This window comes from Salvia miltiorrhiza, chromosome 3, assembly GCF_028751815.1.
Source record: "Salvia miltiorrhiza cultivar Shanhuang (shh) chromosome 3, IMPLAD_Smil_shh, whole genome shotgun sequence".
Classification (NCBI taxonomy): domain Eukaryota; kingdom Viridiplantae; phylum Streptophyta; class Magnoliopsida; order Lamiales; family Lamiaceae; genus Salvia; species Salvia miltiorrhiza.
Window position 1 is genome coordinate 4247246 of NC_080389.1, and position 26612 is coordinate 4273857.

A 26612-nucleotide genomic window follows, 5' to 3' on the forward strand; every position below is an offset into this window, starting at 1 on the left:
GAACTTTTTGGACCTCTCACACAACCAAATAACAGGGGAAGTACCTAGTTGGATTTGGGAAATTGGAAATGGAGATGCTTAATTGACCAGCGAAATTAAGTCACAAATATTAATTATTGCCTTCTTAGACCTCCGAGCTTCTAAATACTCTTCATCATCAGAAGTTAGACCAACAGCAAATGAACTTATGACTGTCAATTAAACTCTAATTTCGTCAAAAGTCAAACTCATGTGAAAATTGCAACAAAAATATAAATTCATGTATTTTTTTTTTTTTGCTTAATTGACAATTCGGGTGAAAATTACAATTTTTTGGAAAGTTTGTGCATTTTTTTTTTGCCATATTCCCAATCTCTATTCAAGTTTAAATGATCATTATAAATCTTTATATATATAAAAAGCAAAGTAAATGTAATTTAGTTCAATTGCAAGGATATAATTGGAATTTATGGGAAACAAATACACCCACTACTCTAATTCAAACTGCCGAAAATATTGGAAAAAGAAAAACTAACAATAAAATTTATTTCTATGCATTTTTTTCGCTGTCATTTAAAAAACTTATAAAAACTGCCGATAGCTACTATCCTACAACACTGTCCAATTTTTTTAACTAATAACCAAGGCAAACAAAATAAAATGAGTTCGGTATTAGCAAAAATCAATCTTAAATGATTTGTGTGATTTTTTTTAATTATTGTCCCTTTCGAAAAGATAAATAAATATAAATATAAATATTAATAAATTGAACCTTTTTACTGTACTGTTAGCCTTTATCTCTCCAAATAAGTTAACTAATTCAATATTATTATTAAAATGCGATTATATAAAAAAGAAAAAGAGAACAAGAACCTAACAAATTCAATATTAAATAATCTTTTTACTAATTTAATTGAATATTAAATATTTAATTATTGATAAACACACTATCATGCGAATTCTTTTAACTACTTCCTACGTTTCACTATAATTGAGATTCTTTCTATTTTGGATGTCCCACCATAAGTGATACTCTTTTTTTTGGATAAAAGTTTTATTCTTTAAACACATTTTCACTTTTTCACCTATACACAAAATACACATTTCTTAATTTTTGTGCCCAAAAAGGGGTCTCACTTATAGTGGGACGGAGGGAGTATAAAATTTGAAGTATATTTACAGACTATACATAAGTTTTTAAAAGGGTTAATTGAAACATAAATACATTAATTTTGGACTAATTCTAATCTATATCTTTATATATATACAAGGAGAAGTGAGTGGAAATAAATTTAATTTGAAGAGTAAATTTGGAATTTAAAAAAAATGTATAATTTATTATTAAAAATATTGGTCCACTTCCAACAAAAAAAAAAAACTGCCGTGTATATTGAATTTTAATTTCTTTTAAAAAATTGTTTCTCATTTCTATTTCTTTTTTTATTTATGATAATTTGATTATTATATTTTTCATTTAAATTTATTTAATATATAAATTTTATTAATGGAACAAAATAATATTACTATCAAAAGACATCAAATTATAGTTTATTTTATGAAGGAAATTACAAAACGATGCATCATAAAAAGATTATGTTAACGTTCTTTAAAATAATATTAACAATAACAATAATATTATATAGTTTGTATTTTATTATTTATTATTATTTTAAATCTATAAATATTAAAAGTTAAATTTTAATATTGTTATATTTTAAATATATAATTCATATGGATCGTACAAATTATTTTGTTACTTATGGACTATTTAGATTCAATATACTTTTTTTTAATTTTCTTCTTTATGGTACAATTTTAATTTTTTTTTTGTATAATTTTCTTCATAATAAAATATGCAATATTTACTAATGTATCTTAAACAAAATATCATGAATAACCTTATTTTGATACATGAAAACTATAAATCAATTTAACGAGCAAGTTATGACCGTTTAAAATTTGTATATACTAATTTATCTATTTATTTTTAGTTTTTAATTAATTTTTTCCAATTTGAGACAACTGACATTCTTAAATATTTTTTTCTAAATATTGTTTGTTCATGGTTTTCTTATTTAATGACATTTCAATTTTCATAGTATGTAGTTCTATGTAGTTTTTTTTGAGCTCATGTAGTTCTATTTAGTTAACAACGAAAATTTGTTACAAGATATAATTTCACTATTATAAGAAGATAATATTATATATTAGTATAATTTATGTTAAGAAGGAAATAATAAAGTTGTCATGTTACAAAAGAATGTCTGCGAATATTTTAAAGATAATAATACGCATGGATCCTTTCTTATTGAATTGATTAATAATTTGTTTAAATCAATAAATATTAAAATAATTATAAGTTAATAAGTCAATAAAATTAATACATGCAATTAAATTTAAAAAATAAAAGAGTATTGATCAATTACTTAATTAGTAGATAATTTTTCAAAATAAGTTGATAACGAGTGAAGTTCAAAGTGAAATAAAGAAGGTTATGTGTTAATTATTATTAGTGTGATCTTTTTTGTCATTTTTGCACGTCCACAATAAGTGTAGTCATTCCATTTACAAAGATATATCATGATACTTTATCTCACTCACATACATTATTTACAAAAAAAACTCATTTCACGAACCATTTTATTTATTACCTAACAAAAAAATTCGGTGTGACCTTTCTCTACTTCATTCACATATACATCTCAATATTTTTTTAAATCTGTGTCCTTTCATCCACACCACATCACAATCACCGCGCATAGCGCGGGAGATACACTAGTTGAGATTTAAATTCAAATATTAATTATGTATTTGGATATTACATATAATAGCCTGGGTCAGGTTTATTAAATATTTAGGCCCAGCTCGGCTCAGGATAACCTTTATAGCGGGCCTTGGCTGGGCCCATGCTAGTGGATTGAAATGGGCATGTCCGTCCCTAGGTTCAACTTGGTTGAGTTTGGTGGGCTTCAAGTTGGTTTTTTATAGTTTTTTCTTTTACATTCTTTGGGGATAACACTGGTGTTAACTTGCTGTGTTTAAATGCACTCTTTTTATGAACTCTAGGGATGTATTTGACCAAGGTCGAGAATGGAGGTATACGTTCTAGGGGTGTCTAGTTTATGGGTGAATTTGTATATTAACCATTAACTTTAACTTTAATACATCATACCAAACAATAAATCTATATTTTATAAATTCCACAAGTAGGCCTAGATGATTGGGATTGGAAGAAAATGATAGAACTCAAATGTGGCTTTAACGTGTGGGGTACACAGTGTTGTCTGAGGTCCTTATTAAGTCCTTACTAAGAATTATTTGGAAAAAGCTTATAAGCTCGACCAATCAATCCTTATCTTAAATATTAGCATTAGAATATTAAATTGGTCTCCACATTAAGCGTATTAATGGGGTTAGCTGCTGATCAGACAAAACCATCTTTCACTATTTGTAATTTCAACATGCACACGTACACAACAGCGATATTTTCTTTTTCTTTTATTTTACTATTCAGATATTAATAAGTTTAATTTTCTGGTTGATAAGAATTTCCATAAATCATTTTATACTCAATCCTAAATATATTATCTTTTGCTTTTAATGCCAACCATTCAATGCATTGGGTTTCATTTGGTCCTGAGTTGTATGTATAATATATATACAACATTATATAAATTGTTTAATGATAGGCCTAAAGGCATAATATTTTTGAATGGTACTAGAGTCTCGAAGTGTGCATTCAGTTTTCAGTGCGATTTTTTTTAGGTGGTCTTGGGTATATCCGGGTTGATTCGTACCCAGATATTGACCTGCATCCTGATTCAAATCCGCATCCTGATTAAAATCGTGTAAATGATACTTTTTGTTATACAAATGACACTGTCTGTAATTGACACTATTATGTTATACAAATGACACTGCGTATAAATGACACTATAACATTGTAAACGACACTGTATAATTGACACTATTCAAAAATATAAATGACACTTCTTATAATTGACACTATAAAATTTTAAATAACACTATAAGATTGAAAATGACACTATAACATTTTAAAATGTTACAGTGTCATTTATATAATTGAATAGTGTCAATTATAAACAGTGTCATTTGTATAACATAATAGTATCATTTACACGATTTGGGTTAGAATGCGGGTTTCGATTAGCATACGAGTCAAGATCTTGGTACGGGTCAACCCGGGTGTATTGGAGATTTTATGTGTGTGTGTGTGTGTGTGTTTTTTTTTTTTTTTGCTAAGATCAAATCAAATTGAATTTATATTTAGTTTAAAAAAAACTATATATTTTGCAAAAAATCGTTCCATTAATTTTTTCTCATCAAGGAATCAACAAATTAATTGCCTACAACTCTACGTGATTTATTAGAGATGGAACTTTTTAGTCCACGGTTAGTACTTAAGTACAAAATGAGACACCAATTATGAACTAAACTATTAGTACTATATTTTTTTATAAATAAAATAACTGGATACATATATTAATATTATACACGAATTGCTTCGGTCTTCCAAGTCAACCATTTTTAAAAAAAGGTCTACCTCTCGTCACATCCACAAGCATATCAATTTCTTCTATTCCCCACTTTTTTTGTCTTTCTATATACTAATGTATTTCTCGCGCTATGCGCAGTGATTGTAATCTTAGACTCGTATAAATTGTGTATGTATTTTATATTTTCTTCGTCCACAAAAAATAGTCCTAGAAAGAGATGATACAGATTTTAATAAAAATGATTAGTGTATTGTAAAAGAATAAATGATCATACTTAAAAATTAATATAAATAATATTTAATTAATTATATTGTGAGTGAAGAAAAAGATCCATCATGTGATGCAAACTTTCCAAAACTATAATGAGACTATTTTTTTGTGGGCATCCTTAAATGGTAAAAATAGACTCACTACAAAAAAACATATCGGACACCGACGAAATTACCGACGGAAAATAATCCGTTGGTAATCACCAACGGAACAACGGCGAAATTCCAACGAAGACGTTTTCAAAATTTTACCGACGGAATTATTAGCGACGGAAAATAATCCGTCGTTACATTTTATTTATTATTTTTAATTTATATTTTGATTATTTTTTTAAATTTACCGACGGAAATAGCGATGGAATATTTTCCGTCGTTAAATATTATTTATTTATTTTTTTAATTTTTTTAATTTTTTTTAATTTTTTTAATTATTATTTTTAATTTTTTTAATTATTATTTTTAATTTACCGACGAAAATAGCGACGGAATTATTAACGACAGAACATATTCCGTCGTTAAATATTATTTATTTTTTAATTAATAATCCGTCGGTAATTCCGTCGGTAAATATTATTAATTTTTTTGTTATTTTTATTATTTTTTTAATATTTTTATTGTTTTTTAATTAATATTCTAATTTATTCTTATTTTTAAATTATTGAGAATATTTTAAATTTATTGTTATTTTCAACAATAATATATATTTTTTTAACTAACTATAATATTCATATTTTTTATTATTTTAAATTCGATCGTATATTTACCGTCATTCTTTCGTCGGCACCACAAGTTTTAGATATGACTTCAGCATATTCTAAGGTTATGAATAAATGATATTTTATATTGAAATAGAGTTTAAATGAATTAATACGTGATAGTTATATCAATAATACGCGTGTTCTGTACTGGTGACCATTCAAAAAGAACTTCAAGGTTAAGCGTGCTTGAATTAGAGCACAATTAAGATGGGTGACCCAATGGGAAGTTTGTTTTAACGTATGCAATTAAGTTCAAAATACATTAGAAATACCAAAATACTTGTGGAGAATAAAGCTAGATTGATATTTAAAATATATATATATATATATATATATATATATATATATTATTTTTTTCGTAAAAAAAATAGCGACGAATACCGACGGTCATTTTCGTCGCTATTTCCGTCGCTGGTCGTCGTGTGCTTACCTACGGACGATCCGTCGGTATTTTCGTCGGTAATTAGCGACGGATGCGAAATTCCGTCAGTAATTTTTTTATGACCACTTTTACAACGACACACGGCGGCCGTCGTTGATCCGTCGGTGATCGAAATTAGCGACGGAATTTTGGCGATTAGCAACGAAAAATTCCGTCGCTAATCGCCCAGTTTCTTGTTGTGACTGTTTTTGTGGGCGTAGAGAGTAATTATTAGTATAACCTAAAAATAATAATTTTATTATCAAATTTATTATTTGCAAATTGATCTAATATTTTAATATAATCATGTAATTTATGCAAAAATATAACATTTGTTTATATATAGATATAGTATCACTTATATAATAAGTTGCTAATGATATAAACCTGATTAACAACTACTTTCAGATTCAAAATTAATAGTCAAATCAAGTAATATATAATATAAAAAAATAAAAAGTTACTTCATTCAAATAATATATTACTTTAAATAATATATTAAATTTGATTTTTATTTGTTAACTCCTTATTTTTTTTAATTTAAATTTTATCCTTCCAATTAAATTTATTTCCACGCACTTTTCTTTATAATATATATATATATATATATATATATATATATATATATATATACCATTTTATGATAAATTACATATGTCCTATTAATAACTTTAAATACTATAAAATAAATAGGCATACATAATTTTAAAAAATTAAAATATTAGAATTAGAAAAACTATAGAAAATTACTGAATTTTAAAATATTGATTCTTGTTTCTAGAAAAATAATATAAATAGTTTAATATGTTAAAACTTTCATTTACTATAAGTTGCTCGTTTTAAATTCATTTTTTACATAGCATATATTAAATTAAGGGTTCTTTCATGATATTTTATATAACATGTATATTAGATATTTTATCCAAAATATAATTATATGAAAATAACAAAATAATATTTTATATTCAAAATGAGATAAATGGGAAGATAATTAAAATTTTAAACAACTTCTACAACACAAGCAACCAACAAATTAGTGGTGCAAAAAAAAAAAATCGGCAGTTCTAGTTAGGTAGTGGATATTTTTTTTTTCAATTCCAGTTATATTCTTCAAATTGAATTTAAATTGGAATATTAAATATGCTGAAGTGGTGAATATATATTTCCCATATTATTATCATTCTACAAACTATATATATATATATATATATATATATATATATACAATATTATTATTATTTTAAAGAATATTCACATAATTCTTTTATGATGCCATCGTTTTGTAATTTCCTTCATAAAATAAACTATAATTTATATTTTAATGTTTTTTAATAGTAATATTATTTTGTTCCATTAACAAAATATATGCATTAAATAAATCTAAATGCATAATATAATCAAAATATCATAAATAAAAAAAAAAGAAAGAGAAATAAGAAACAAAAAAGTTTTTTTTTTTTGAAGAAGAAACAAAAAAAGTTAAAAGAAATTAAAAAAGCAATATACACGGCAGTTTTCTTTTTGTTGGAAGTGGTCAACATTTTCAATAGTGGATGAAGCAATTTTTTTCCATAAATTCCAATTACACCTTGTAATTGAATTAAATTACATTTACTTTGCTTTTTATATATATAAAGATAAAGATTTACGATTACTAGCTACAAAAATCGTTACGCGGACTGGCCTACTTGTGGAATATATATATATATGTGGACAACTAAACTATCACCTAGACTTTGTAATCCTAATGCAACAACGACTTTTATTAGTTCGCAAAATCATTCAAAAAGACTAATTTTTAGTAATTACTCAACTCTCTTCCCAACTTTTAGCATCCAATTTTCCACTTTAGTTTGTCCCAAATTTTGTTATTCATTTTTATTTTTAATAAAAATAAGTGGAACCCTTAGTCCACTTTAATCACTTTAACACTGTCATAAAGGTGAGACCCTTATTCAACTTACAACACACTCAATTACTTTATTAAACTCGATGTCATTCTTAAATGAATACTAAAAGTTAGGACATAAGGAGTATTAAACTGAATTTTTGAGTGATGTTATGCAGCCAAAATATTGCTAACCATAAATTGTTCAAATAAAAAAAAACTCGATTCATTTAATTTTTGTTAAATAAAAAAAGGATTTTGCTATTTCACTATATTGTCTATAATTTAGCTATTTCTTAATTTTTTTTCCATAATTTTTTATTTAAAAAAATTGGTTGCAATGTAGATAATACAATAAAAAAACTAATTTTTTCTTATTTTAAAAATTATAAATAAAAACATCAATTAGATTCAAACAAAACAAATGGAACAAGACAACTTTCCCAACTTGCAATTTTTTTTTCTACAAAATTCAATATTTTATACAAATCTACCTATTCAGAAATTTCTAAGGTGAATACCAACCAAGTTGAACATCATTAATCATAGTTTATTCTTGGATGCATGAATTAGAACATGGAAATCCACATCGCTCACCTACACTACTCATATATTCTTATTTAAACACTTGAATCAGCGCATACATAAATGACTTCAAGAAAAGCACATGGTTTCTTCAATTAATTAATTACACAGAATACAGTGCTTTGGAGAGGATCGATACATCCATTATCATGTGCATAGCCATTTTACACATTGTTTCTGATAATAATTGAGGAGAGGAGATATAGCCATTTTACACATTGTTTTTGCTGAACCTAAACTAAGATTCCATCAAATTCTTTCTCAGAAAAATATACACTCGTTTTCCTTGGATCATGGCGGCATATGCAGCCATAGTTTCTGTTATACATATCATCGATACAATCGAGCATCACCATTCCCCTCCAATTTGTATCGACAAACAACAACTTGAATCTCTCACTCGAATTGTTACCTCTTTGCAGGAATTTCTTGAAGGTTATAAGTCCCTTGTTGCTGACGGAGATGAAGCTGATCCGCTGGAGATGCGTATTGTAGATGCAGCTCATGCTGTTGAAGATGTTATCGAATCACATATTGTGGATGTGATTAAACTGGGTAGATCTAGTCCCAATCCCAATGAAGTCAGTTTCATCAACTTGTATCAAGATCTACAACAAGTGATAGAAGAAATGAATCTCTAACTCAAATTTTTTACCTGCAGATATTTCTCCAAGGCTATGTTGTAGATGCAGTTCATGCGGCTGAAGAAGTGAATTCTGGAGAGGAAGTCAGTTGCATCGACTTCTATGAAGATCTACAGCAAGTGATAGAAGAAATGAATGTGATCAAGAAGGAAGCCATGGAGATTGCAGCCGAAACTCAGCTGCAGAGAAAGGTCTCCTCGACTCATGCTGGCTCCTTGACATCCTCTTCCAATGTGAAGGAAGGCATGATGGTGGGCTTTGACGACGTGCAACTTCAACTCTTGGATTGGCTCACTGGAGGGAACCGTAACCGCCAAATCCTCCCAATCACAGGGATGGGCGGGATTGGTAAGACCACTCTTGCCCGGCATATATTTGAGCATGCCCTTGTTAAGGAGCATTTTGATATTTGTGCGTGGACTACAATTTCTCAAACTTATAATATTAGAGAAACACTTGGTCAAGTTCTTAAACAAGTGACTGGAAATCTGGGTAGTGATGATTTGAGTGAGAACGAATTGGGAGAAAAGTTGTACAAGTATTTATGCGGTAGGAGATATATTTTTATATTGGATGATATGTGGAGTGTAGAGGTGTGGGACAAGATGAGGTTTTTCTTTCCCGATTACAATGATGGGAGTCGAGTAATAGTAACAACTAGGCTCTCAAACTTGGCTGCCGAGTTGACAGACTCTAACATCATTGGTATGAGATTTTTAGATGATGTTTGTAGCTGGAATTTGTTCTCCAAAACTGTATTTGGGGGTGACGGTTTTCCTCTTCAACTTGAGGAAATCGGAAAGAAAATCGTGGGTAAGTGTAAGGGACTTCCTTTGTCGATTGCTGTGATTGGGGGTCTTTTGGCAAAGTCCGAACTTACACTTGAATATTGGGAGCACATAGAGAAAAACTTAAGCACGATAGTGAATTCGAAAAATGATGAATATTGCTTGAGAGTATTGAAACTGAGCTATGACCATTTGCCTGCCTATCTGAAGCCTTGTTTTTTGTACATGGGGATGTTTGGGGAAGATGAGGAAATTAGGGTTGCAGAACTCATGAGGTTATGGGTTTCTTTCTTAAACCAATAATCAATAAAAGCTTGGAAACAATTGCCAATGAGTATCTGAAGGAGCTAGTTGATAGAAACCTTATTCTAGTTCATGAGTTGGGGGCAGTTGGGAATATAAAGCACTGCAAAATGCATGATTTACTGAGAGATGTATCATTTCAAGAAGCTGAAAAGCAGAGGTTTTATTATGTCTTAAGGCAACATTGTCCTCGAGGGATAAATAGCCATCGCCGCATTTTTATTCCCGAAAGCACTTCAAATAGGACATTCAAGAATGCCTTGGATACTATGTCACGTGCTCGTTCTTTCATATGTCATTGTTATAATGTACCAGAAAAATTTCAAAAGTTTGGATTTTTGAGGACATTGACTACAAAGTTTTCCAGCAAGTATTTAGAAGAAAATGTGTTTCAATTGGTGAACTTGAGGTACCTTTCAGCTGAATTTCGTGAGGGATTCCAAATCCCTTCTTCAATTAGTCTGCTCTGGAATCTACATACACTAATTGTTTCTTGTAGGGGTAAACCTACGACTGCACCAGTAGAAATTTGGAAAATGTATAAGCTTAAGCATGTCAAGTTCGGAAATAAAGGAATGTATCTCCCAGATCCTCGGAGCGGGCATAGTGATGTTATGATGGAGAATCTAGAGACGCTCAAAGGAGTGCTTGATTTCAACTTGAATGAAGAAGTGGTTAAGAGAATTCCCAATATCAAGAAACTGGCTATAAGATACCAGGATGAAGTAATGGACAGAGTGAAGTGCCTCAGCTATCTTCAATGTCTGAGTAAGCTGGAAAGCTTGTTGTGCCTTATTCGATATGGAAGTGAAGAGTATCCGCAGAGTATTAGCTTCCCGCGCTCACTCAAGAAGTTGTATCTTGGAGGCGTATACTTCGATTTGGAGGAAATTCTGGAAAAGATAGGTTCATTACCACTTCTTGAGAAGCTCCAACTGTTCGGTGGGCAGTTTGCAACACGCAGTTGGGAAATAGTTGAAGGCCAATTCCCCAGACTCAAATACTTGGAATTGTGGGAGTGTTGGGATATGGAATGTTGGACGTTAGAGGGCTCCTGCTTGCCACGCCTTGAGCAACTTAGTCTCTGCGTTATGAATTCGTTTGAGGAGTTCCCTTCAGAAATTGGAGAAATAGCAACACTCAAATTAATTAAGTTGTTCAAGTGCAGTGAATCAATGGTTGTGTCTTTGAAAAAGATAGTAGAGGAACAAGAGGAATTACAAGGGGACCCACCCTTTCATGTTCTAGTTAAGTTGAACAACGTCAACCAAGAACTGCAGAGCTTGGCAACTCCCAACTTTCGTGTAGTCAAATGGTAGTTTGATGTGATGAGGAATTAAATTGTGGGAATACTAATTTGAGTGATTAATTTTCAATATCTCTCTCTTCCTTCTTTTAAGTGCCGGATCAATTTAACCCGTCCCAAGGGTTGGTGGCCACATGGGATTGAGGCGATTAAAGAGCTTGTGGGGGTTCTCTTTACCTTTTGTGCGCGCCTGGTATGTGTGTTTGGTCTGCAATGGCGGCTGGCGGGTCACGTTTGTCTATGGGTTTGTGGTTGGGTGGTTGTCGTTGGGATGAGCCGAGGCGACTTGGGGGCGATGGTTAGGCCGGAGCTCCCGAAGTTGCTTCTTCCGCTCTCTCGGCGTTTATTTTTTGGACGTGGTTGTCTTTTACGAGTACTCTTTTTTCGATTTGTAATTTTCCCTTCGGGGTTTTCTTACAAAGCGGTTTTAATGAGGCTCAGCCCTTAGTTTGCTTCCGTGTGCTCTCAAGGGTTCCTTTTGGCTTTTTCTGTTTGGTTTATTAATAAAACGCTATTTCATTTCTAAGTGCCGGATCATGGCTTTCTTTTTATTTTACTAATAAATTAATTTATCACAAATATTTTCTATTCATCTTCTTAGTAACCTAAATAACTGGAGTTCAATCCTCAATTTTCTCGTCCTAAATCCAAAGAAAAAAAATATATACATAGATTTAATTTTTTTTCGCACGCTACCTCGCAAAAACACATGATTTTTACTTTTAACTTTGTATTTTTCTTATTTTTAATTATATTTATTTTTAGCAAGATAAATCATATGTTTAGTATCTATAATCTATACCTATTATAAAAGTGTCTTGTTTTTAAAAAATCTGCTAGACCTATGTTATTCAATCATCTCAAAAAACTAGTATGTTATTCAATTCAAGAGGAAATTTGATGAATATTTTGCAATTAATTAAATTTTAAGCAACTGCAAAGTCCAATGGGTTAGTTGCGCCTAAATACACAAACTTTCAACCAATTCTAGTTTTACACATAACTATATAAAATCTGCCTCCAAATACACATAACATAACTATATAATTCCTCTCATTTACCGCATTTAAAAGCCTTGAAGAGAGCCTTCACAGTGTTGTGGGGATTCCTTGAACCAACAACAATCATGACAAATTTGTAAATGAAAGAACATATGTTTTCTAAAGGACACAAAATGTAAATAAATTAGATATATTTTATTTAAACAAACAAAAATAAATAAATATATCCACTTCTAGAGGACAAGTTTTAATAAAGTAGTTAAATACTGTGACTGAGTGGATACATTTGTTTCTACTTAGGTTCCTTCAAGAAAAATATATGGGTCCTATTTGAATCTATCCTATATATGAAGTTATACTAATAGATAAATATATTACATATATGATTGAAATTTAGTGAGAATTACACATGCGCAAACTACTAAAATTCATTAATTTGAAATGAACTAATTAACGTGAGTACGAAACAATGTTTTTTTTTTTTTTTTCTTCTAATGCTGCAAATATATTGTAGATTAATTTTGGGTATATTTTGAAGAATGCGTCTACTGGATTGGAATGATGGGCCTATTTTTTGTTGAAAACTTTGGGCCCCTCGGCCCAATTAGCCCAATAGGTTGGATTAGTACGAAACGAACCGGGACAGATTGTGCCGTGCGTAGAATTGTGATCGTTAAAACATGGCTCAATCTTTTAAATGCTTTCAAAAAAATTATTAAAAACTAAAAACAGGATTTGTCTCGCTAAATGTATAAATAATTAAAATTAAGCAAAAATGAAATTGTGCCATGGGATGAAGATGTGAAGCTGTGAGATTGAACTTTAGGGGGCGTTTACTTTGCATAATTAATAAAATGGATGATTGAGTATTTTTATCCTCAACGATGGGATTACTCGAATCCCGCCTTTTTTTATAAGATAAAAATCAAACAAAATTAATTAATTTAAATGATAAAAATAAAGGGCTCAAAGTTTCAATCCAATAAAATAAAGTTTTTGACTGAGCTCGAATTATCTAAATAGAACATGAAAGGATGGATCTCCTCTTATTCCTCTACCATCTTTTTCAGCGATACAATCAGTGTTCATTGTCAGGAATTCGAGACACCGACAAGTCCTCTAAGAAGGCACGAAACACTGATGCATATGTTGTTTCGGTTTGCTTAACCGATCCTTCCCCAGGGAAAGGAGCGGTCAAGCTATCGAAAGCAACATACGCGCCGGTGCTTGTGCCTCCTTAGAGGACTTGCCGCCGGTGTCTCGATACCTAGCCATGGATATGGACATTTCTTCAATTTTGCCGGACGCTTCCATTTTCGTGTTTGCTATGCTCGAATAAAATAATTATGTTCTAAAAATTTACCCCAAAAGTCACGTCAAATTGATTCAATATAAACAATTAAATATTTAAAATAAATAGTGTAAATATGAGGATTTTTGTTAGATTTCTTATGGAGAATTATAATTCATGATACTCAAACAACATTAACTCAAGTTATTTTTCAGAAGACAAAATTATTAATTGCGTGCAATGTATATGTTAGATATTTGAATGACTTCAAATATTTTATTTATCAAAATCCAAAAACTAAGAATGTTAGGATGCAGTCAAATAAAGAGTATTTGCTATTTGATGGGCAACATAATATTCTTAGTTACCTAAGATATTATATTTCAAATTATAATTATTTGTCTTCATAAAAATAAATTAGTTATTATATTACACATCTGAATATATTGTGAATTAAATAAGGATCTAACTTTTATGAATTATGAGTATTATTAAAATAAGATTTTATTAAAAAGAAAAGAGAAAAGCAGAAGAACCTAAACCCTTGAAAGCACAGGAAAGCAAAGCAGACTAACCCTTGAAAGCACAGGAAAGCAGGAAAACAAAGCAGACTAAGGGCCGAGCCTCGTTAAAAGGAAAAAGAGTACTCGTCTATGAAGAGAAAAGTGTTGGAAGCGGAGATGGGAGAATCTCAGAAGCTCCGGCCGAACCATTTCTCCTAGATAAACTCGGCTTCCCGACGCAAGGAAAGAACGAGGAGGAAAGGAAACGCAAAAAAGAAAACAGAAAACCGAACAAGCAACTCAAAGGCGATCATAGAAAGAACCTCGGCCGGTAAGGCGATGATATATATATAGCATCGAAATAAAACACCTATCATCAAAAAAGCTATGAAACCGCTCACAATCATGTTCTAAGACTTGTTTCATAAATCTTCTGGCGAGACTAAACTTTCAACATAGACATCATGTGAAAATAAACCGACACAATCCTCGTGGCAGCTGATCCTAGTAACCTGATAACAGGGACAATAGCTGAGGTCACGGAACACGTTATCCCGACAATCGTAGACCCCCAAAATGGATCCACAATTTACCAAAATGTCTCCATTTAGACCTTTCACCAATGGTGGTTGAAGAAGCTCAAGAAGATGAGAAAGAGTCACCACTTTCTCCCAAGACTCCTTCATAACCCAAACTCGATAGCCTCTAATTTCATCATTAAAACATAGCACACAAAGGAAACCACCAAGCACACCCACAATGCCATACACCTCTTGATCAAAGGGAAGCTCAATCCTTCCAAACACCTCACTCTTCAAGTCCCAGAAAATAATAACTTTTTCAAATCCGTTCTTCAAGTAAAGCTTCCCACCTACAAACACATCTCTTGGCCAACAGCAATCTAAATCATCGCAGAGCTCAATTGTTTTCCATGATTTTGTCTTTGAACTATAAACTTTACCAAGGCTGGAGTTATAATCATCCACAATCACAAACACCATGTACTCATCAATCGATTCATCCCAACCAAATCCCAAATGATAAATAATGTCGGCATTAGAAATTTCTGTCAGTTTTTTGGAGATTCTAGTGGATGGGTTCCACAACTGAAATATATTTTCATCATTGACAATGCAGAGCAGCCCATTACAGCACCCTATAATTTCATATCCCGTCACTGTAGTATTTGTTGGATCAGCTAAAGGAGATAAAGGGATAGTATTTGTTGGTCCGCTCAAAATCGACAGCAGAGAACATTGCATAGGCCATTCATCTGAATTCTTCTGTGTAATGACCCTTTGTTGGGGGAAAGATGGGTTTTGCATCGAATTTTGATGATGGGTTTTGATGAATCGTTTGCTGCCAATTAAAGACCGCCATGATTTTGAAACGCACCTGAATCTCAACAATGATTTCACCGGCAGTCTTGGCAGTATTTCTCCAATGATTTCTTCCGGAAGATGGAGAGATGGCTGACTACTGCTTTCGATCTCCATACCCAAAGCTACGATGTATGTTTCCAAGTTTTTGTATACGAAGAGGCGAGGGTTTTTCTTTTTGTATTTATATCAATTAGTTTTATAGGTTTCACAAATCACAAAGATGGGCTCAATCTTAACGAGTAGGCACGGCCCCATAATATTTTAAACAAATAAATATAAATATTAAATCGAATATGAATTATTATTTATAAATAAAGTACTATCCTCTAATTACATAATAAAAAATTAAAATATAAAAATATATAAACACATCGATTTTTGTGGATCTGTTTTCCCCTCAATTTTTATGAGTCATTTTTCTCCACTTTAAACACATTTTTTAACTATTTATTTAAACTCATACCCTCATATTACAATATATACTCCCTCCGTCCATGAAAGAACTTCCTAGGAGCGAGTGACACAGGTTTTAAGAAAAAATATGGTTGAATGTATTGAGAGTTGATAAAAGGTAGTTGAGTGTATTGAGAGTGATGAAAAGATGTTATAATTAATATTGGGAGTTGTGAAAAGTGAAAAGTAAGAGGATTATAAGTGGTGGGGTATAGTCCAAAAATAGGTAGAAAGTTTTTTTGTGGACGTCTCAAAAAGGAAAGATAGGAAGTTCTTTCGTGGACGGAGGGAGTATATAGTAATTCTTATGGACGCTAATGACCCTTTGTTGTGGGAAAGATGGGTTTTTTTTATTGAATTTTGATGCTTGGGTTGAATGAAGTAGGGGTGTAAACGAACCAAGTCGCTCGCGAACTATTCGGAGCTCGACTTGAAAAAACCTCGTTCGAAATTCGTTTATTTTCTAAACGAGCTGAACCAAATCTTCACGAACCGAGCCAAAAATAAATTAATAAAAAAAAATTTAAAAATTATGTGGTGTTTAGCTTCATCACTTTTAAAACTGAAACTTGCATAAAGTAGCAACAGCATAGAAAAGGAAATATATGCAGTAGATCAGAGAACTCTACAGTGAGGTCTCTTGTAATGTTCTATGATAAGGAATTAAAGTGCTCTGTTTTATTCTCAAAAAGAAAGGAGAAGTTTTTGGCAGTTGTGGCGTTGAAAGATAGCAGGGTGGTGACGTTGGGATTGGCCGTGTCGGAGGCGGAGGAGTTGTCGTGTGCTAGATTTATGTTAGTTAACATTAACATTACCTATGGAAACGTCAGTCGACAAAAATTAATAAAAAAAATTAAAAAAATTACCGAATGTCGTTAAATCCATCGGTAAATCATTTCCGTTGGCATTTCCATTGTTGAAAGTGTTGACTTCATCCAAGCCAATCATTCGTGGTTAATACATCACTTTTTCGTCGGTAATCACTTATGAACGTGCGATCATCGGTATTCTATCGGTGTCCAACTGCATATCTTGTAGTGGATCTCAACTAATTATTAAAACGGATGCCCCCAAATTATAATACATTTTTTTATAGACGAAGATTAGTATTTTTTTTTTTCAATCAAATCTATCAAACAAAATAAACACCTTGAATTTTCTTTGCCGCCGGAACAAGACAAACTCTTGGATAAAGCAAACATTAACATTTTATTTGCAACAAGTCTCACCTAAATGTGACCAAGGTAAACTCGTGCTTCTGTATGTTAATCTTCAATTTTTAGATGATAAGATACACTTCTAAGAGCTGTCAAAGGAATCAAATGCGACAGATTCCCTGAAAAAGAGTTCTACAAAAGATATTAATATTTGCTTAATTAAATTCTGACAATTGTGGAGATTAATAAGGCATTGGATGTGACACGAAATAATCAAAACATGCCCCATCATAAGCCATGGACATAAATCACGTATTAAAAACGGGAATAAACATTATGATAAGGAATTAAAGTGCTCTCTTTTATTCTCAAAAAGAATATTAATGAAGTAGGGAGCTGAGGTTAAGAAGGAAATGAGCTACCTTTGCCACCAGTGTAGCTCCTTTCCTTCTTTAAGGAGTTGGGAGCTAGCTCCCTTCCATTGCAAATTGCCATGTTGGCTCAACTCCCTAAACCCAACTCCTACACATAGAACCCAACTCCATTCACATAAAGCAAGAAAATTGTGGGGCATGGCTGCAAATTATACTTTTGTTTCAGTTTTTTGTTTTTTTTTTTTTTTTTTTTTGTTTTTTCATGTTTTAAACTTTTGATTTATTTGATGAAATTATTGGCAAATTTGTGCTCCAATTGCATTTAATTTCTTTTTTTTTGTTTCAAATTTTTCATTTCATTTTTTTTAATGAGCATGCATTTCTATTTTTCTTTATAATGATATAATTTTGTTATTTCTACTTTTACCTATGTAATTTTCGTTTGAATTATGTATTTTCAATTATTAAAATTCTCCTTTAATTTTTAATTTTAAGTTGTGTTGATGAATAATATGCGCAAATATATGCTACTCATTAAATAAAATAAAATTAAATTTTAATAGAATTAAATTAAATAAAATTAAATTAAATTTTAATAGAATTAAATTAAATTAAATATATAATTATCCTGCATAATTTAAATGAAATACACATTTAAATTAATGATAATACATTTAAATCTTGCTAGAAGATTTATGAAACAACGGATTAGTCTATGCTGAAAGTTTCAGATCGAGTCTATGCTGAAAGTTTAGTCTTGCTAGAAGATTTATGAAACAACGCCTTGGAACATGATTGTGAGTGGTTTCGCACTACAAAAAAACTCACAATTAAAGACGGAAACGGATCCGTAGTTAAAAATGCAGCTTTAACGACGGATTAATGACGAATTGTCGACGAAATTTAATTCCGTCGTTAATCCGTCGTTAACTGGAGTATTTTAATTTAAAGTTAATTTTATTTTTATTATTTTCGTCGTTAATTTGTCATTAATTAATATTTTAATTTAGAATTAATTTATTTTATTATTTCCATCGTAAATCTGTCGTTAATTAATATTTTAATTTAAAGTTAATTTATTTTTATTATTCCCGTCGTTAATCCGTCGTTAATTAATATTTTTATAAATTTTTAATTATATAATTATTTTTATAATAATTTTTAATTTAAATAATATATATTTTTATTATTTCCGTCGTTAATTGTGTATTTATATATTTAAAAAAATACTTTTTATTTTCCTATTTATTTTAAAAATAAATTTATTTTTATTTTTGTTTTTTTTTTCTCTTATTTTTTGTATTTTTGAATGTTAAAACGATCTTTTTTGTAATTTAATAATATTTTTTTTGTTTATTTTAAAATTTATAATTAATTTGAAATCGATCATTATTAAAAATTAACAAGTTTTAGTTATACATGTCAACATATTTTAAGGTTTTGCATAAATGAAATTGTATATTGAAAGTGAATTTAAATGAATTTATAGGTACTATTTATAACAATTGTATGCCTTTTCTACACTGGTAATTACTCAAAAGAAACTTTAAAGTTAATCGTGTTTGTACTAGAGCATTATCAAGATGGGTGACCCACTGAGAAGTATACCAAAGTGTATACGACTGACTACAAAATACATTACAAAATTGAAAATAAAATTCATTCAATTGAAATTAATAAAATAAAAAATAAACTAAAATAATAATAAATAGTAAAAAATAATTAAAAATAAATAAAATTTTAAAAAAAATTAAAAAAATCGTCGAATTAACAACGGAAATTTCAGTCATTAATCCGTCGTTAAATTTAACGACGGGAATTTCCGTCATTAATTGAGTTAGCCAAGAAAGAATTACTTTCGGAACGGATCCGTCGTTAATCCGTTGATAATTATAATTAACGACGGAAAATAGTATTTTAGCGACGGAAAATTCCGTCGTTAATTGCGATATTTTTTGTAGTGTTCATACCTTTTTTGAGATCTTGTAGATCTTCGTATTTATGTATAATGTTAAACACAAATAATCCAAACACGAGGAAATTAAATTTCCTTATAAGCTATAGTTGTGGAAAGTCATGATATACTTTTTTTTTATTATCAGAAAAGGAAAAATAAGATAAAACTCCCCATGGGGTACCAGTGGTACCAAAGCGGCAAAGAGAACGTGATATACTATCACATGAGAATACATAAACCACATGAGGTTATAGAAGTCACATTATCAACTCGAAATATAATTTTCAATTTGGTCACGTTGTCGCTGTTTTAAAGTTTAAAAAGTATGAGTTTATGGATTTCAATGTATCGTACATAGTACATACTTATTTTACATTTGTATTATATAGCAAAGCAGTGAATATATTTGTGTTAAGGTTTACTTGGTTGCCGTTTCTCTGGTGGTTCTTCCTGGTATAATTCCGAGTGGTAGGCGCTTTCCATGTTTCGTTTCTGGGAGGATATTGCGGAGCTGCATTTTGGGGTGATGGTCAAGCCGGAGCTCCATGGTGTGGTTCTGCGATATCTACCATTTTTCATGACTTCTCGGCCAGGGCAATGGTTAGTCCGGCGCTCGTGTCGGTGCGGTCAGATTGCTCGTTTTCTTATCTTGTTCTTGGATTTGTTGTGGAAAACGGGTACTCTTTTTCCCGTTGGGTTTTTTCCTAACGGGCTTTCCATAAGGTAATTTTGATGAGGCTCGGCCCTTATTTTGCTCTCTGGTGCTCTCAAGGGTTTCTTAGATTTTCTTTTTTCTCTTTCAATAAAAACTTATTTTATATAATAGAAAAATAGTGAAATAGTGAAAATAGAAAATAGAAAGTGAACATTAATATGGGTTTTCTATTGAATTTAATTTGATGCTGGCTTTTGATGAAGCGTTTGCTGCCAAGAATAAACCTGATCAGCCAAACACTTATGTAAGACATGAACGCCTCTTTCATTCATAACCTAAAATCGAACTTGAATGCCTCTTTCACTATGACGATGGGATATCACAACATAATGAAACAGTAGGGGAAAAAAAAAAGAAGAAGAAGAAGAAGAAGAGCTAAACGCACGGTCGAATTTGGGGAGGCGAAATAGTTTTCATGCAGTACAAACACAAGAAGAGAAAAAAATACTAAATTAGGAATTAAAAGAAAATAGGCTAGAGCTCACAAGAAGACAAAATATCCAACAGAAATTATAAATTGAGAGAAAAGTCGCATAATGTAAATCAACTAAATTACTTCTTATTTAAGACCTTAGGAACTTTGACGTACGAATCTTCATAGTTGGAGCTACCAGTTATAGCATCCCTGCAATATCAAAAAGCCAGTTTATATTATAATTCAAAATTCTTTCGTTTTCATGCACAAATTTCACTACATATATATTATAAAATACAAGAGTCTAAGGTTCTTTATACACTTTCACAAGAAAGATAAAATAGAGCTAAAATTAAAAGAAAAAAAAGGATATTGTTCCGCCTACTATGTTTTTTGTAATCAAGGGAGAGAAAAGGTAGCATCATTAATTTTATATATAGTGGATGGTATCCATAAATGTTAGTAAAATGATATTTAACACATAATACCACCTGTTCAAATTGTATTATATTATAACCTATCAAAAACTGTAATTGGTCTACTAAAAAAAATATAAATTGCGGAGAAGATCTTCAAAGTTAGATTTGATTTCTAGGGATGTCAAAAAAACCTGAAACCGATGGGTCGACCCGAATAGACCGATAAAAAAAGAGGATTAGGGCTGAAAATTTTTAGCCCGAAAAAAATTTAGCCCGAATGGCCCGATTAACCGAACAATTTCTTAATAATTGATTTTTAAACTTTAATATTTTACTTTTTAATTCCATAATAACATTTTGATGCCTGTAGAATATGTTTTGATTTTTTTCAACGGTTAATAACAAGCATCTATGATATAAAAGTCAAATAAAGATAGTCATTTATGTTAAATCTATATACAATTTTTATCGAAAACGAAGTTAAAGTTAGACATTATGTAAATTTAAGTCAAACTAACACTATTTTTTGTATCTAAAATAAGACGAAATGTCTTGATTTAAAAAACACGACATATTTTTATTACAATAGTATGATTATCTATAATAAAAAATTAAACATATAAAAAAATCGTAAACTTGCGGGCCCGAATGGGCTAGCCCGAAACCGAGTGGGTTAGGGCTATTAGGGTTGAAAAAATTTAGCCCGAGAAATAAAAAAACCGACTAGCCCGAACTGAAAATAACCCAAAATCGAATGGGTTGGCCCGAAACCGAGTGGGTTGACCCGATTGACATCGCTATCTATATATGGTGTATCCCTGTCACATTCTTACATATATAACCTTAACACAAATATATTCAATCCTTCATGTACGATACATTGAAATCCATAAACTCATACTTTCTGAACTTTAAAACAGCGACAACATGATCAAATTGAAAATTATATTTCGAGTTGATAATGTGACTTCTATAACCTCATGTGGTTTATGTATTCTCACGTGATAGTATGTCATGACTTTCCACAACTATGGCTGATAAGGAAATTTAATTTCCTCATGTTTGGATTATTTGTGTTTAACATTATACATAAATACGAAGATCTAGAAGATCTCAAAATACATATATATATATAGGCCAAGGTTCAATGAAGAAGGCCTAAATGTAAGAAAGAAGAGAGAAGTAATCTCATCCGTTGATCTTATCTAATCTAACGGACATAATTTATTCACGCCATGTTCAACAGATTTTTTCGTTGAACATATGGGGGGTCGAAACCTAGAACCCCCAAAAATATTGTATATATTAACGAATGTTCAACGAAAAAATCCGTTGAACATGGCGTGAATAAATCATGTCCGTTAGATTAGATAAGATCAACGGATGAGATTACTTCTCTCTTCTTTCTTACATTTAAGCCTTTTTCATTGAACCTAACCCTATATATATATATATATATAAAAGCTTCAATTCTTAAGAAATAAACCACATATCATCAAGAAAAGGTATGAAACCACTCACAATAATGTTCTACGTACGACGTTGTTTCATAAATCTTCTGGCGAGAGTAAACTTTCAACATAGACACAATGTAGACGATACTTGTGGATGCAGAACCCAGTAACCCGCTGACAACAGGAACGATACTTGAGGCGGCGGAACACATTATCTCGACAATTATAAACCACCATAGTGGATCCACAATTTACCAAAATGTCTCCATATAGACCTTTCACCAATGGTGGTTGAAGAAGCTCAAGAAGATGAGAAAGAGTCACCACTTTCTCCCAAGACTCCTTCATAACCCAAACTCGAAAGCTTTTGATTTGATCATTAAAACATAGCACACAAAGGAAACCACCAAGCAAACCAATCTTTTCATACACCTCTTGATCAAAGGGAAGCTCAATCCTTCCAAACACCTCACTCTTCAAGTCCCAGAAAATAATAACTTTATCACGTTCGTTCATCCAGTAAAGCTTCCCACCTGCAAACACCCCTCCTAGCGAACAGTAAACTAAATCATAGGAGAGCTCAATTGTTTTCCACGATTTTGTCTTTGAACTATAAACTTTACCAACCTTGGAGTTATCATAATAATCAACCACAAGCACAAACACCTTATACTCATTAGTCGATTCAACCCAACCAAACCCAAAATTGCAAACATCAGAGTTGGGATTAGAAATTTCTGGCAGTTTCTTGGAGATTCTAGTGGATGGGTTCCACAACTGAAATATTATATTTTGATCATTGACAATGCAGAGCAGCCCATTACAGCTCCCCACAATTTGACATCCCGGCACAGTAGTATTCGTTGGAACAGTTAAAGGAGATAAAGGGATAGTATTTGTTGGTCCACTCAAAATCGACAACAGAGAACATTGCATAGGCCATTCAACCATATTCTTCTGTATAATAACCCTTTGTTGGGGGAAAGAAGGGTTGTTCAACGAATTTTGGTGGTGTTTTTTTATGAATCTTTCACTGCCAATTAAAGAGCCCCATGATTTCGAAACGCACCTTAATCTCAACAGTGATTTCACCGCAATTCTCGACAGTATTTCTTCGATGATTTGTTCTGGAAGATGGAAAGATTGCTGATTTCTTCTTCTTTGTCCTCTTCTTCTTCTTCTCCCGCCTATTCTAGCACTTCTTGAAAGAAATTGCTGAACTTTCTTCTCATTCATCTATGTTAAAGTTTCCATGACAATAATGAAATCAAAATAACGAAGAAGAATAGCAAATCAACTATTAGCTGGTGGTTACCTTAGCAAATCAAGGAAGATGATGGTATGGGTGTGGTGGCGTTGGATGGCGATGGACGGCGTCACTAGGGAGAAGCGGCAGTGCGGTTAAGTCTCTCTCTTAAAGAAAGGGTTACGCATGAGATTCAAAGGCATGGAACCAAAATAAACCCTAAAATTGATAAACTGCGGTGAAGTTCCCACGACTCTTTCGCCCCATAACATTATTGATACTATACTTTATGTTTTAAAATAGTAATAAATTTAATAAAAGACTAGTACATATTAAGGGGGTGTATTCGTTCAGGATTTTAATAGATTTATGCAAATTTTTAAAATATGGAAGTATTTATGGTTTGATCCCTAATTCTGCTAATTAAAGTCCACTACGAGATGTCAAGGCCCCTAAATTAATTTCCTAATCTAATTTACCAATAATTTATTGCAATACGACCTGTTCGTTTTCGTAAATTGGAAATTGTTGTCAAGTACACAGACACAAATGCATCACCTTTTGTACTTGATAATTTTGATGAGTATTTGTATCACTTTGACTTGGAATATTCTCAGTTTTATATTGAAAACATGTTGCTCATTTAATAAGTCTGCGACATTCGTTGTGAATTTGAGACATTTGGCAGTAAAATGGTTTTAGTTTTTAGATTTATTAGAAGTTGTGATGATCATTCTAGAGTTGAGAAATTATGCTTTAATTGATTGTGTCTTATTTATCGTTGCCAAAATTCTTTTTTATGTAAACGAATATGTTTATAAACAATTCTTGTTTCCGACTTCAGCGAGCAGTCTAACCTCGCTGGATATTAAATCTTATGAAGCCAGCGGTCGCTGGCACCCAGCGATCAATGGGCGCGGGGTCCAGCGCTCACTTAAAGCCAACGAGCGCTGGGATTTTTGGTTTCAAATCCGTAAAAATCACGTCAAATTCTTGTTAAAATCCGTCCAAAATCTGTGCAGTTTCCTGTTTAGAATTCCAAAATATATACATGAAAAATCTGTGTAATCTGTAGATTTTTAAAATCTAGAGATTTTAAAAATCTACAGAATTCCTGAACGAATACACCCCCTAAATCTCAAATAGTATATGAAAATTTATGATGGATACACTCTCAATATTCGTAATATTGTTACGTGCATCAATATTCAGGTGTGATACGTACATAATCTAAAAGATATGGATAGTAAATAATGGACCATTGTTAATTTATAAAAGGCTTTGATTTTTGAAGCAAACAATATATTAGGGTAATATAGGTATCTATCTCACACTTATCATGCATAGCAAAGCAGCCCTAAACATAAAACAAATGTTGCATGGACTTAAAAATAGAGTTGTAGTGTTAATTAGAGGTTGACTATATATTCATATAGGGTTTCTCTTAGAAGATGGAGATTTCTTTTGTTGTTTCGTAGACTAGTAGTGTGAATATATAGTTAAAACAAATATTTTTTTTTTTTATATAAATTACATAAGTAAATAAAGAAATTTATTATAGACCGCACGATGGTGGACTTGAACCCAGGCCTTGGGTGTTCAAAGCATATGACTGGAAATAGGAAGTTCCTACGCATATTCAGACTGTCACACAAGTATATATATATCTTTGTATCCCACAAGTATTTTTAGTGTATTTCTAATATATTTTGACCTTAATTGCATACCATTTGACGAACTTCCCAGTAGGTCACCCATCTTACTTGTGCTCTAAGTCAAGCACGCTTAACCTTGAAATTCCTTTCGAGTAGTCACCAGTACAGAACACTCGTATTATTAATATATATAGTACCTATTAATTCATTTAAGCTCTAATTCAATATAAAATATCATTAATCATTCGTAACCTTATAATATGTCGAGATAATAACTAAGATTTGTGGTGCCGGCGAAACATTGACGGTAAATATACGAATCGAATTTAAAATAATAAAAAATTAATATTATCGTAATTAAAAAAAAGAAAAGAAAATATGAGTATGAAAAATAACAATCAAATATACAATAAAATCAATATTAAATCAAATAATCAATATTAATAAAATTAATATTTTAAAAATAATTTTATTATTTTAAAATAATAAAATTATTAATATTTTTAAAATAATGAATCTAATAATTTATTATAATAAATCTAATAATTTATTATTATTTGCAAATAATATCACATTTTTATTAATAATCAATATTATCTATTTTTTTAGAATAATATTATGAAAATAACAATCATTTTAAAAATATTCTCTATTATTTGAAAATAATAATTAAATAGAAATTAATAAAAAATAATTAAATATTTATATATATAATCAAAAAATAAAAATAAAAATAAATATATATAATCAAAAAATAAAAATAAAAACGAAATTTAAAAATTTTAAAAATTGAAAAAATAATATTAACGACCGATTATTCGGTCGTTAATAAATAAAATAAATAAATAAAAAAATTAAAATAAATAAAAAATAAATAAATAAATAAATAAATAAATAAAAATAATTTTAACGACCGAAAAATTCGGTCTTTAAAAAAAATAATTAAAAAAATATTTTTTTATTTAAAAAATATTAAAAAAATATTTAAAAAAATTAAAAAAATAAAAAAAAACAAAAAAAATTAAAAAAATTAAAAAAATAATATTAACGACCTAGTAATTTGTTCGTTAACAAAATTTAATTTAAAAAAAAAAAAATATATTAACGACCGAATTTTCGGTCGTTAAAATTA

The 26612-nt window shown here is 30.5% G+C and overlaps 3 protein-coding genes across 3 annotated transcripts; 1 reads left to right on the forward strand and 2 right to left on the reverse strand.

Moving 5' to 3' along the window:
- The first annotated feature begins 8446 nt into the window (after nucleotides 1-8446).
- Nucleotides 8447-11984, forward strand: LOC131016884 (putative late blight resistance protein homolog R1A-4). Its single transcript, XM_057945668.1, has 2 exons — nucleotides 8447-8998; nucleotides 9079-11984. Exons 1-2 carry the CDS (start codon nucleotides 8711-8713, stop codon nucleotides 10150-10152), a joined length of 1362 nt encoding a protein of 453 aa, XP_057801651.1. The 5' UTR covers nucleotides 8447-8710; the 3' UTR covers nucleotides 10153-11984.
- A 2599-nt stretch (nucleotides 11985-14583) lies between these two features.
- LOC131016911 (F-box/kelch-repeat protein At3g23880-like) lies at nucleotides 14584-15782 on the reverse strand. Its single transcript, XM_057945713.1, has one exon. The coding sequence runs from the start codon at nucleotides 15747-15749 to the stop codon at nucleotides 14676-14678; it is 1074 nt and encodes a 357-aa protein (XP_057801696.1). The 5' UTR covers nucleotides 15750-15782; the 3' UTR covers nucleotides 14584-14675.
- A 4895-nt stretch (nucleotides 15783-20677) lies between these two features.
- Nucleotides 20678-24068, reverse strand: LOC131016902 (F-box/kelch-repeat protein At3g23880-like). The gene is made up of 3 exons (XM_057945703.1): nucleotides 23895-24068; nucleotides 22647-23815; nucleotides 20678-20916 (listed from the first exon to the last, which is right to left on the reverse strand). Exon 2 carries the CDS (start codon nucleotides 23813-23815, stop codon nucleotides 22673-22675), a length of 1143 nt encoding a protein of 380 aa, XP_057801686.1. The 5' UTR covers nucleotides 23895-24068; the 3' UTR covers nucleotides 20678-20916; nucleotides 22647-22672.
- Nucleotides 24069-26612: the final 2544 nt, after the last annotated feature.

What these genes read in the sequence shown, in the direction of transcription:
- LOC131016902 (XM_057945703.1), bottom strand. Translation starts at nt 23,815, where the DNA reads ATGAATGAGAAGAAAGTTCAGCAATTTCTTTCAAGAAGTGCTAGAATA.
- LOC131016884 (XM_057945668.1), top strand. Translation starts at nt 8,711, where the DNA reads ATGGCGGCATATGCAGCCATAGTTTCTGTTATACATATCATCGATACA. An exon ending in CTAGTCCCAATCCCAATGAA is followed by an intron (nt 8,999 to 9,078) that starts GTCAGTTTCATC and finishes TTTTACCTGCAG; the next exon opens with ATATTTCTCCAAGGCTATGT.
- LOC131016911 (XM_057945713.1), bottom strand. Translation starts at nt 15,749, where the DNA reads ATGGAGATCGAAAGCAGTAGTCAGCCATCTCTCCATCTTCCGGAAGAA.